Source organism: Schistocerca piceifrons, chromosome 11, assembly GCF_021461385.2.
Source record: "Schistocerca piceifrons isolate TAMUIC-IGC-003096 chromosome 11, iqSchPice1.1, whole genome shotgun sequence".
Classification (NCBI taxonomy): Eukaryota; Metazoa; Arthropoda; class Insecta; order Orthoptera; family Acrididae; genus Schistocerca; species Schistocerca piceifrons.
This window is the reverse complement of record NC_060148.1, coordinates 39778770-39792609: the sequence shown is the minus strand read 5'-3', so window position 1 is coordinate 39792609 and position 13840 is coordinate 39778770. Positions and strand designations below refer to the sequence as shown.

General features: G+C 41.9%; 1 protein-coding gene across 1 annotated transcript in view; it reads right to left on the bottom strand.

Annotated features, from left to right (window-relative positions):
- LOC124720074 overlaps window positions 1-13840 on the bottom strand; it is a 216059-nt gene that overhangs the window by 112353 nt on the left and 89866 nt on the right. Inside the window, exons 6-7 of the mRNA XM_047245342.1 lie at window positions 13783-13839; window positions 8002-8061 (exon numbers count right to left, since the gene is read on the bottom strand). Coding sequence (XP_047101298.1) covers window positions 8002-8061; window positions 13783-13839 — 117 coding nt within the window. The remainder of the gene's footprint in view (window positions 1-8001; window positions 8062-13782; window position 13840) is intronic.

Here is a 13840-nt window from a genome sequence, read left to right as displayed (position 1 = left end):
AATAGTGCTTTAGCTCATATAATATAAACTAGCGAAGAGACCATTAGGATAAAATCAGAGAGATTAGAGCCCACACAGAAGCATACCAACAATCTTTCTTTCCACAAACAATACAAGACTGGAATAGAAGGGAGGACTGATAGAGGTACTCAAAGTACTCTCTGTCACACACAGTCCGGCGGCTTGCGGAGTATAGACGTAGATGTAGAAAAGTTGCTGATTCACAAACACAATTTTTTTGACAATAAATACCAAAACTAATCCCACACACCTTTACATGAATTGAATGAATTACTCAAACACCTGTTGTTGTGGTCTTCAGTCCTGAGACTGGTTTGGTGCAGCTCTCCATGCTACTCAATCCTGTGCAAGCTTCTTCATCTCCTAGTATCTACTGCAACCTACATCCTTCTGAATCTGCTTGGTGTATTCTTGGTCTTCCTCAACGATTTTTACCCTCCACGCTGCCCTCCAATACTAAACTGGTGATCCCTCGATGTCTCAGGACATGTCCTACCAACCGATCCCTTCTTCTAGTTAAGTTGGGCCACAAACTTCTATTCTCCCCAATCCTATTCAATATCTCCTCATTAGTTACGTGATCTACCCACCTAATCTTCAACATTCTTCTGTAGCACCACACTTTGAAAGCTTCTATTCTCTTCTTGTCCAAACTATTTATTGTCCATGTTTCACTTCCATACATGGCTACACTCCATACAAATATTTTCAGAAACGACTTCCTGACACTTAAATCTATACTCAATGTTAACAAATCTCTTCTTCAGAAACGCTTTCCTTGCCAGTGCCAGTCTACATTTTATATCCCCTCTACTTCGATCATTGTCAGTTATTTCGCTCCCCAAATAGCAAAACTCCTTTACTACTTGAAGTGTCTCATTTCCTAATCTAATTCCCTCAACATCACCCGACTTAATTCGACTACATTCTGTTATCCTCGTTTTACTTTTGTTGATGTTCATCTTATATCCTCCTTTCAAGACACTGTCCATTCCGTTCAACTGCTCTTCTAAGTCCTTTGCTGTCTCTGACAGAATTACAATGTCATCGGCGAACCTCAAAGTTTTTATTTCTTCTCCATGAATTTTAATACCTACTCCGAATTTTTCTTTTGTTTCCTTTACTGCTTGCTCAATATACAGATTGAATAACATTGGGGAGAGGTTACAACCTTGGCTCACTCCCTTCCCAACCACTGCTTCCCTTTCATGTCCTTCGGCTCTTATAACTGCCATCTGGTTTTTGTACAAATTGTAAATAGCCTTTCGCTCCCTGTATTTTACCCCTGCCACCTTTAGAATTTGAAAGAGAGTATTCCAGTCAACATTGTCAAAAGCTTTCTCTAAGTCTACAAATGCTTGAAATGTAGGTTTGCCTTTCCTTAATCTATCTTCTAAAATAACTTGTAGGATCAGTATTACCTCACGTGTTCCAACATTTCTACGGAATCCAAACTGATCGTCCCCGAGGTCGGCTTCTACCGGTTTTTCCATTCGTCTGTAAATAATTCGTGTTAGTATTTTGCAGCTGTCACTTATTAAACTGATAGTTCAGTAATTTTCACATCTGTCAACACCTGCTTTCTTTGGGATTGGAATTATTATATTCTTCTTGAAGTCTGAGGGTATTTCGCCTATCTCCTACATCTTGCTCACCAGATGGTAGAGTTTTATCAGGACTGGCTCTCCCAAGGCTGTCAGTAGTTCTAATGGAATGTTGTCTACTCCCGGGGCCTTGTTTCGACTTGCGTCTTTCAGTGCTCTGTCAAACTCTTCACGCAGTATCGTATCTCCCATTTCATCTTCATCTACATCCTCTTCCATTTCCATAATATTGTCCTCAAGTTCATCGCCCTTCTATAGACCCTCTATATACTCCTTCCACCTTTCTGCTTTCCCCTCTTTGCTTAGAACTGGGTTTCCATCTGAGCTCTTGATATTCATGCAAGTGACTCTTTTCTCCAAAGGTCTCTTTAATTTTCCTGTAGGCTGTATCTGTCTTACCCCTAGTGAGATAAGCCTCTACATCCTTACATTTGTCCTCTAGCCATCCCTGCTTAGCCATTTTGCACTCTCTTTTCTCAAAAGGTCTCTTTAATTTTCCTGTAGGCTGTATCTGTCTTACCCCTAGTGAGATAAGCCTCTACATCCTTACATTTGTCCTCTAGCCATCCCTGCTTAGCCATTTTGCACTTCCTGTTGATCTCATTTTTGAGACGTTTGTATTCCTTTTTGCCTGCTTCATTTACTGCATTTTTATATTTTCTCCTTTCATCAATTAAATTCAATATTTCTTCTGTTACCCAAGGATTTCTACTAGCCCTCGTCTTTTTACCTACTTGATCCTTTGCTTCCTTCACTACTTCATCCCTCAGGTTAGCACTGGACTTGAATTTGGGAGGACGACGGTTCAATCCCGGGTCCGGCCATCTGGATTTAGGTTTTCCGTGATTTCCCTAAATCACTCCAGGCAAATGCCGGGATGGTTCCTCTGAAAGGGCACAGCCGACTTCCTTCCCCATCCTTCCCTAATCCGCTGAGACCGATGACCACGCTGTCTGGTCTCTTTCCCCAAAAACCAACCAACCATCCCTCAGAGCTACCCATTCGTCGTCTTCTGTATTTCTTTCCCCCATTCCTGTCAATTGTTCCCTTATGCTGTTCCTGAAACTCTGTTTAGCCTCTGGTTTAGTCAGGTTATCCAAGTCCCATCTCCTTAAATTCCCACCTTTTTGCAATTTCTTCAGTTTTAATCTACAGTTCATAACCAATAGATTGTGATCAGAGTCCACATCTGCCCCTGGAAATGTACTACAATTTAACACCTGGTTCCTGAATCTCTGTCTTACCATTATATGATGTATATGTATGGATGTAGATGTAGGTATTTTATCATTGATAAACTAAACTAAGACTAAAGTGTGATTTGGCAATAAATTTTTACCTCTGTAACATAAAGGTAGCTATTCTTTACACGTGTACGAAGAACGCCATGCACCCACACTCGTTACAAAAATATGGTGCACCTGCTATAGGATTAATGTGACCACTGCCCATATTCAATAAAATAAAAAAAATGGTGTGTGACGAGGGCCTCCCGTCGGGTAGACCGCTCGCCTGGTGGAAGTCTTTCGATTTGACGCCACTTCGGCGACTTGCGAGTCGATGGGGATGAAATGATGATGATGATTAGGACAACACAACACCCAGTCCCTGGGCGGAGAAAATCTCCGACCCAGCCGAGAATCAAACCCAAGCCCTTTGGATTGACAGTCTGTCGCGCTGACCACTTAGCTACCGGGGGCGGACCCCATATTCAATGTCAGCATGCAACAATACTCACAGATGGCAGATGACAGCGCTAGCAGTGGAGGGTATATGAAGTGTGTCAGGGGATGTGGAAAACAGTGCAGTAGTTGTCATAATGTGGAAACGGAACAGTTAATCTGACATTGAAGAGAAAATGACCATTTGCTTTCAGGCCAAGATTGGAAGCATTTTTGAAATAGCTAAGTTTGCAATCTGGTTCTGTGCCACCATGGTTAAAGTGTATTGTGCATGGCAAAATGGCACTTCCCAAAACCGGCATTTGATAACTGTGGTGCACCACAGACCACAGGAGTGAATAACGGCTGCGGGGATATGTACAAGTGAAACGATGCGCAACTGTTGAGCAACTAACCACCCAGGTGAACAAAGGGGCTACAGACAGTATTTCCTCAATGATTGTTCAGCGAACGTTACTGCACTTGAGTTGACTTCTGTTCATTGGTGACGAAGGCTGGAAATTGCACACCAATACCGCAATTGGATGTCCAATGAGAGGTGACAGGTGCCTCTTCAGATGAATCGCATTTTATGCTTTACTGGACATGGCATTGGGGTGTACGGCCCTCAGTAATCAGAAGGGTCCAGGCCAGAGGAAGGAGTGCTCTCTGGGTATGTTTTCAAGGCATTCCTTGGGTGATCTTGTCATTGTGGAAAGGACAATAGACAAACACAAGTACATTTCTATCACTGGGAACAATGTCTATCTGTACATGCAGTTTGTTTTTTCTCTGGCACAATGGCATCTACCAGCAGGACAATGCAACATGTCACACAGCTTATTGCACTGCAAATGTGTGGTTCAAAGAGTACCAGGTGAGTTTATCATATTCACCTGCTCACCCAACACTCACGATTTAAATACGGGGGAGCACCTCGATCGGGCCGTTTGAGCCGTGGAACATCAACCGAGAAAGCTCGCACAGCTGGCTACGGCACTGGGGTCAGCATAACTCACAACCCCCTCAGTACATTGCAGACCCTTCCTACAAGTCAGTGCTGCAGGAGGTGGTTATTCAGGCTTCCAACAGGCCGTCACAATAACGCGACCGGACCATTTATGTCTGTGATTAGACACTGAATATCCATCCGGTTTGTCTGGATAACTGACAGTTACTCTGTGACTAGTCCATAAATATATAGTAATACAGACAATGTAAAAATAGTTTTCCACTTTGGAGGACCAAATCTTACCTCAAGATCTTAAATGCATACTGAATGAGTATGCTACTCTGTCACATTGTTTATGTAATTTTGATCAGGTTGCTTCAATGTCAGGTAAACTGCAGTAACTGATTGTTAAAGGTAGCAGTAAGTGGGTAGTTCAAGCCGAGTTCTCTATGAGCACTGGACGTGACTGGAAATGGACTTACAGTACAGCACTTATTATCGCAACATAGGGCAACCGAACAACTCAAACTGACCGAACTGCTACTTGGTTGTATATAAATATTTTTCAATTTGTATATTTCCAAATCAGTTCAGAATTACAAATATTCTTCGTTTATTTGGGTAATAAGATGACTATGGCATCATTTGTCTAAGAGGAGCAATATGTGGCGTAATATCACTTTGAGAAAGGGAGATTTTATCCCTTTTTTGCCTAACTGACGAATAGTGTTTGTGACATTTGGAAGTGTTTTTATTTGATAAGAGGTGAGTTTGGAAATGACTCCTGTTTGGAAGTTTATTCATATTTGAGGATGCACCCAAGTCTGAATGGAAGGAGTAAGTTTGCAAGGTGGGACAACACTAGAACATTTCCCCCACTTTGCAATACCTGCTGGTTAGGTGGTTTATTCTGTGCTGCCACATCTCGACTCGGATACGCACTATGCACCACAGAACATCGAGTACCGTGACAATGTGGTGAAATCACAGAAGATTGTCTATTATTAGCTTTCACATTTTGTACCGAGCTGTAAGGAGTAAACATCTTACAGAGTAAGTATCGAGATCGATTAATGTTCACACAGTTTATAAGAAGTGATTCCATGTTGTAAAGGAAAGAGAAATATATTGGTACCTATGAAGAAGTGCTTTCTATTCTTTAGCAGACAGTTGAAGTTCAACAAAACTTTACAGGTTCCAACATGGGAAAAGTTGCAGAGGTGAAGAAGCTCATAGCAGAAAGGAAAAATTTAACACCATTATCCTGGATGTTGAGTAAAGAAGTAACAGTTCAGGATATATTTATGATAATCATAATCCAAACAAACACAAACACACACCATAATATAAAAGTAGAGATCATTACAAGACTACCCCACGGATGATATGTACTTCAAGGTAAGACAGCAATTGCAGAGAAGTATCTGTGCAGATGGCCCTGTCAATCACTGGCCTACACTGGAGTAGCATATTGTCCAAAAATTAAATGAAGGCAAACATAAATGACTGTCATGAGTTTGTAACAACAAATTAACATTTCATTGCACATTCTCTATCCTTCTGTATTCTTAACTATTTGTTATATGAAGAATACTATAACGGTTTTGAAGAATAAATGGAATATATACACAAGAAGTATATGTACAATTATTGAAGGGAAGTACAAATTGTTTAATGCCACTGCCTTCCGACATACACTGCACAATAAGGAGAACAGCTCTTCGATTGCTGCATCTACAATTACAGTCTACGTGGAAAACTGAGGTGAGCAGAATAGTAAACCGTATCCACCAACTGAGATACGCAAACTATACACTTCGAAATCTGCCAGGACCACTACACAACACTGGCTTAGCCATACACATTCACATCCTGGTAACTCTTGTTGCAAATGTGCATTTTTTTCTGCTGTCTTTGCCAAGATCCTTACACTTCAAACCAAGCTACATGAACCAAAATGACAGTAACCTTAAGTTCTACCAGGTGTACAAGTACGAAATGCAGATTTTTTTTTGGTCTAAAATACATATTAAATTCAGAAGACTGATAAATAGTGCTTTATTCAAAGTGTGCTCTGTCGTTTGTTTACATTTTTCCCATCTTTTGGGCAATTTGTGAATAACGCATCAGCAAAAATTTTCCCATTTTGCTGCAAACCAGTCATCGAGCCATTTTTCCAAATCTTGATATGAACCAAAGCTCTGCTCAGCAAGTGCGTGGCCCGCCGATGCAAAAAAGTCTTATTCAGAAGATGCCAAGTCTGGTGAGTAAGACATAATCCGCATGGCGTAGAATTTTCCAGTCTAATGCTTCCGATGTGTCACAAACACTTTTTGCCATATGTGAAGGAGCACTGTCACAAAGAAAAAGGACTTGCCTCTTCAGGTTCTGTGGCCTTTTTTTTCAAGCAGTGAACAGTTCAGATCAGTCACCTGTTGTCGGTAACGTTTAGTATTAATTGTTCCCCAGGCTTTAACAGCTCATAATAGACCACGCCCCTCTGGTGCTACGACACACGAAGCATCGTCTTTCTGCCAAAGCGATTCGGTTCCTGTGGTCGATGTGGACGGTGTGGTCCTTTCACAATTTTTTGCACTTAGGATTCTCATCGTAAATCCACTTTTCAACTCCTGATGTATACAATGCCAAAATGACTTCCTTTTGTACCGAGCGATCAAAATCACTCAAGTTTTTGTGCTTTTCTATTTGCCTGTCCTTCAATCCATCTCTCGTACAAAATGGCGGAGTGTCAAATCTTTAACTGCATTGGTGCAACATCTGTTGTCTGAAATTCACATTTAATATTTGTATTCTATGATGGATTGCTGTACTATTTTGAAACACTTTGCCTTTGTAGGAAGGTTGCACTTTATCAAGATCCTACTAAAGACCTGAAATCTGGACCCTGCTTTAATTAGGGCGGATCTTATGTGTTTTTCCATGTGATATCCCCACCAATTGTTACGACCAGTTATTTGTATGACTTTACTCTTACTGACTTACCGAACAAAAGCGCTGGCAGGTCGATAGATACACAAACAAACACAAACATACACACAAAATTCAAGCTTTCGCAACAAACTGTTGCCTCATCAGGAAAGAGGGAAGGAGAGGGGAAGACTAAAGGAAGTGGGTTTTAAGGGAGAGGGTAAGGAGTCATTCCAATCCCGGGAGCGGAAAGACTTACCTTAGGGGGAAAAAAGGACAGGTATACACTAGCACACACGCACATATCCATCCACACATACAGACACAAGCAGACATATATGTATGTGTGGATGGATATGTGCGTGTGTGCTAGTGTATACCTGTCCTTTTTTCCCCCTAAGGTAAGTCTTTCCGCTCCCGGGATTGGAATGACTCCTTACCCTCTCCCTTAAAACCCACTTCCTTTCGTCTTCCCCTCTCCTTCCCTCTTTCCTGATGAGGCAACAGTTTGTTGCGAAAGCTTGAATTTTGTGTGTATGTTTGTGTTTGTTTGTGTATCTATCGACCTGCCAGCGCTTTTGTTCGGTAAGTCACCTCATCTTTGTTTTTTATATATAATTTTTCCCACGTGGAATGTTTCCTTCCATTATATTTACCCTTACTGATGTTCTTTGCTAGATTGATAATTTTTATTTGCAGCTCTATATATAAAATGAGACCAAAACATTATGCAGCAGTAACAACAGAAAGACAAAGCAGTTACAGAACACGTAACAGACAGAAAAGAAAAGCCGTAAGTTTGAGGTCATCAGGTAACTTTCAAATGAGACCTTACCTCATCTGCAAAATGCGGAGAATCCAAGTCGTTGACAGAACCGTTGTCAGTGTCACAATCCTGCAACAAACGATGTCTAAATACATCTAACAACATCCAAAATTTCAGGTGCTTCAAGAGAAACACACACTAGGTTTCTCAGCAGATTGAAACAACTTAAGTGTTATGTATGGAGTGAAAATATTAAGTGGGTTCAATATTATTCTTTCAATGGAAGCCGAGTTCTGCACCTTGGATGCATTTATGTTTAATTTTCTTCTGGCAAAGAATTGTAATTAAATTGTGTGTCAAAATTCTGGTGAAACGTTAGTCTGACCCCACTTTTCCAGCGGTATGCTGGCCAGTATGTGTCACCACGATTTTGCTTTCTAGGAGTGTTTCCCTTCAGCTCTACATGCAATAAACAAATGCAAACCATTTGTCGATTTAGCACACCGGTAGAAGAGTTATACTACTTCCCTCAGACAAGAACGGAAATGGTATCAAAATATAGCCATAAAAATCGGTTGACATAAGCGTAGTAAATACAGTTTGCATTTTCGATGACATTTTAAATCAAAGATGCATGTTACTTAGTTCAAAGTATGCACAGATCAACAGTTAAAAGGTTTCAGCGTAAATTATCAAGATATTCACACACAACTACAACAAGTAACGTCCCACCACCCAAATGACACAAGTAGGGAAGATGCTGAAAAAGATGAAAATTTGCAAGAGTCCACAAATAGGCAGATAAAATTCTCATTTTGTTTTACTATTCCATTCGAGCAGCTTCTCGTGTTAGTGGCACAGACAGATTCAGTCGGCAAAAGTCCACATCACAACAGGTGCCCCACAAAGCTACTGACATCGCATGGAAAGCCGAGTGGGACATCGAAGTACTCTGATCTCCTCTTTGCCTCCATTTAGGTAATACAAATCACGCCTGCTTATTCTGCTCGGTGTCTGTTCTTTCACGTCCGAAGGACAGACAGCTGGCGTTTATATAATCGATTTGCCTCTACAGGCCACGAATCCACCACCTTCAATGGGGAAGCATAATTCCGTTCGACCTCGGCAGGAATCTCAAGCTAGTGAGTGTGGAGGACACTGAAGAGGACTGTGGATAAGTGGCATCCTGTGGAAACGTGGGTCGGCACTGAGGTGTGCCGAGACAGTGCACACAATTCTGATAGACACTGTGTCTGGATGCGATTACCTAGTAAGCAGGAGATATAGCGGCCAAAAGACAGTCTGGTACACACGTTCACTCGTCGCCACCACTTTCACGTAAAGTATTGATGCAGCTGACAATAATTCCTGCCCTTTCCTTTCTCCCCCCACCACCTTAATTTACATAATGTATGTTGCAGGTGTGGATTCCATGTGATGTCTGTTCTTTCGGACATGTCCAAAAGAACAGACACCGTGCATTTACACAATTCTAAGGTTTCATTACAGAAACTTTGACATTAACTTACAAACTACTGTTCCCCTCGATGGCGTATTTTCACCCACACACTAATTTTTCTCTTTCCAATGACGTTACCAACTTCTCTGAGCTGTGCCGGCTTTGCAGCTATCGATATTCGTTCAGAGATGCTAACTTTTCGGCACCTGCGGGTGTGTCGCGAGGCACGTCGAGGTCAGAGGAAGTGACAGCAGAGAGCGATGGGGTTAACAGAGTCCTCAGGGCCAGACGAAGCTGCGGCCGAGGCGTACACCGTGGAGGCGTACGTGAACAGACTGCAAGTAGAGGTGGTAAAAGGAAGGACTCCAGTTCGGAGAGAAGGGACCGCACGCGAATCGCAATCGTTAGGCCCGATCTGGGCCGCCGAAGCGGGAGACTGACTGCCGCGGGCGAGAAAAGGAGACAGTAATTTGGATGCTCGGGGGAACTATGAACGTGTGCTGCGTAACTGGCGAGCAGTTGCGCACGTCTGGTCTGCAGTGGATGGACACCAGCCTCCACCAGTACACTGGTCACTGGACTCGTCCTACAAGCTCCTGTCGCTAGTCGAACCCCACAATGGTGTACAGGGTCGAGTAAATGTAACGCTGAAGGCAGTGCCGAAATATAAACCACACTCCCAAAGTCAATTCGGGATTGGAAAAGGGCTCTGTAGAGCTGCAGAGGTGTACAGCAATCTGCACCCCAATTGGTGTTGCTCAGGTAACGGAGGGCACTGAGGTGCTGCCAGCATTTCTGCTTAGGCTGACGAAGGTGAGGTAGCGAAGTCAATCGAGTGTCAAAAACCAGTCCTAGGAATCAATATGTCTACACTACAGTGAGTGGATCGTCACTAAGGTAAAGTGTGGGTTTCGGGTGAACGTAACAACACCCGACAGAAGTGCACGACACATGACTTTGCGGCTGAAAACTGGAAGCCGTGGGTTAGAGCCCATGACTGCACCTTGTGGATGGCTGCATGGAGGCAGGTCAGCAGCACCAGTACTGGAGCAGCAGTACGGAAAGCAGAAGTTGTCTGCATACAGAGAAGGTGAGACTGAGGGCCCGACAGCTGCTGCTAGACCGTTAATGGCCATTAAAAATAGAGAGACACACAATACAGAGCCCTGCGGGACTTCATTCTCCTAGATATGGATGGAACTATGGGAGGCACCAACTTGGACACAGAAAGTACAGAGCGACAGTAAGTTTTGGATAAAAATCTGAAGCGGTCCCCGGAGACCCCACTCGTACAATGTGGCAAGGATACGATGTCGCCAAGTCCTGTCGTATGCTTTATGTAAGTCAAAAAGGACGCAACCGGTGTTGCCGTCTGGAAACGGCTGCAAGGATGGCAGACTCCATGGACACAAGATTATCAGTGGTAGAGCGATCCTGGCGGAAGCCGCCCTGACACGGAGCCAGCAGGCAACGTGACTCCAGGACCCAGTCCAACTGCCGACATACCATATGTTCCAGCAGCTTACAAAGAACGTTGGGGGGCTGGTGGGCCGATAGCCATCCACATCGAGCAGGTTTTTACTGAGTTTGAGCACTAGAATGATGGAGCTCTCCCGCCATTGCGATGGAAAGACACCATCACAGATCCGGTTGAAGATGACGAGAAGGTGTCATTTGTAGTCAGATGAGAGATGTTTAATCATCTGGCTGTGGATGCGATCAGGCCCAGGAGCTGTGTTGGGGCAATGTGCAAGGGCACTGAGGAGCTCCCGCTCTGTAAAGGGGGCGTTATAGGATTCACTGCAGTGTGTAGTGAATGAGAGGATGTTCCCTTCCAGTCGTTTGAGTGTGCGAAAGGCCGAGGCATAATTCTCCGATGCAGAGGTTGAAATGGCTCTGAACACTATGGGACTTGACTTCTAAGGTCATCAGTCCCCTAGAACTTAGAACTACTTAAACCTAACTAATCTAAGGACATCACAGACATCCATGCCCGAGGCAGGATTCAAACCTGCGATCGTAGCGGTCGCGCGGTTCCAGACTGTAGTGCCTAGAACCCCTCGGCCACCCCGGCCGGCTTAATTTATGTATATTTTAATACATACATTATATAAATACATATAATATATAAAATGGTAACTCTGTTATCAAAAATCTCAATATGTACTTCAAATCTTTACCGATTACTGTAATAAATGTTTAGATGCACAAACTAATATATGTCCATTTCCTCCAACCCCTGTGTCCATCTCCTGTCTCCACATCCTCTCTCACCTCAAGCCTTGTTTGTTATTGCAAATCTGGATTCTGTAGTAGTATTTAAACCATAAATATGACTTTCAACTTTCCCGTTTGCTAACAGTGTTTCACTGTTTGTGTGTGTGTGTGTGTGTGTGTGTGTGTGTGTGTGTGAGAGAGAGAGAGAGAGAGAGAGAGAGAGAGAGAGAGAGAGACAAGTGACTTTCATTTCGCAAAATGTCATTTCACAAAATGTTGAAAGTTATCTTTGCCTGATAGTGACCTTTACTGAACGATAGTCCAGTGGCGGCTAGCATGCTGAGAATAGTTGTAGCTCTGAAATGAGAGCACAAAGAAGATAATGTGACCTGTTGTTGAAATATGACAGGTGACCACTGCTGCTTTCACAGTAATTAAAAAATGACATTAGTGAGAATCTCATTCTAACTGCACCCCTTTTAAAATAAAAATTATTCTTTGAATACAGTTTGCCGTAAAATTAACCTCTTACTGCAATACATCACTATTCTTTTCCAATACCTGTTGCTGGTAGTGGCTGTTCTTATTGTTCCATTAATTATTGTGCATTTTAAAAACATACTGCTACATAATTACAAGTTCAAACTAATTCAGATTGGTTATATCAATTAATATTTGCAATTTATTGTTAGCAAATTTCTAAATTTTGCATGTATTCCGTACTGTTAGCCATACTGTACCAACATTGCAGTAACAGTGAAGTTTAATGGTACTCCATACATAAACACACACTTTATGAAACTGAATGCTACTAAGAAAAAGTGTAAGGGAACTAATCTATTTAAGCCTGTTTCATCTGAGGCATGTATCCACTACTGTGTAACTTCCACAATCAACTTGTGCAACCATTTCCTGAAGTATTCACATTAAAACAAAAGCTTGCACAGGTTATGTTGCAGGAACTTGTTGGAAGTAATTGTAGAAGTGTTTTACTTAGTTGAATCACGGGTAGACAAGAGCAAGGATACTGTATCATGCTTAAGAACAGCAACACTGTTCATGCAAGACAAATCTTGACGAAAAAGATTTCAGCAAATAAGGAAATGTCTGGGTGAAGTAACAGATACACGAGGGATACATATTTAAATTCTCAAGAAACAATATCGACAAACTAAAACTGGTGAGCGTTGCTCAGACTAAAACCTTTCTGAGAATGTCTTACACAAATTTTGAATGCCTCTTCTCTATTTTACAATTAAATAATTGGAAACAGGACACAAAAATGCAACAACCTACTGTATACCATCAATTGATCACCTTTCACTTCTCCACTTTTCGCAAACAGTACTAATTTCTTTTATTACAAACACAAATGCATTATGTCTGCGGTAACATTAAAAAACTCAGCTAAAATTTTAAGACACCCATACTGCTATTCTGCTGCTTCTTGTAAAAAAAAAGTAATCAGCAGTGGCAAAGTCACTTCTCACTTCACTGGCTGAACTGGCCATTATGTATGCTTCAGGGTTTCAATATTACATTCATTTTGGCCCATCCAACTTTATGCTTTTCTCCTTTTTGACACAGAGATGTTCAAACTGACATTGAACTCTCAAATCTTCTGGAAGTGTGAGGAAACTTCCAGCAACTGACAGGTACTTGCAGCAAGAAAACACTTCCACTAACTTGCAGAAGTTACTTCTGGGAGTCTTGCTGGAGGGGGGTACTTCATCATCAAAAAATTTGCAGAAGCAGCTTTTCTACAATTACCTTGTGGAAGTTTACTTGAAAGAGGTCACTTGCCTCTACAATGTGTTCCTGATGGATCTCTCTCTGGGGTAGTATTCTGATCTGCCACCAGTCAGTTTAACGACCTCACATTCGAAATGCATCATAAAAGGTAGTTCTGAGTTTTAAACTTTTAGTATATTGCCCTACCCCACCCTCCCTCTCTTGTACTTGGCTACGATTGAATCCACCGATGACCATACACAAAGTGGACCACTGGTATTAAAATGCAAGTTTTTACATTAGATGCCTGTAAATATTTAGCAAAATTTGCTGTACCACATACAGTTAGAAGAATATTACAGTGAGCAGAATTTACGAAAATAAATAAATTGACTTTAATGAAATAAAAAATTTCAATGAGTAACAAACACCAAAGTACTTACAATTTCCTCTTTGATTATTATCTGTGCTGATTCATGATCATTCTGAAACGTAGAAACC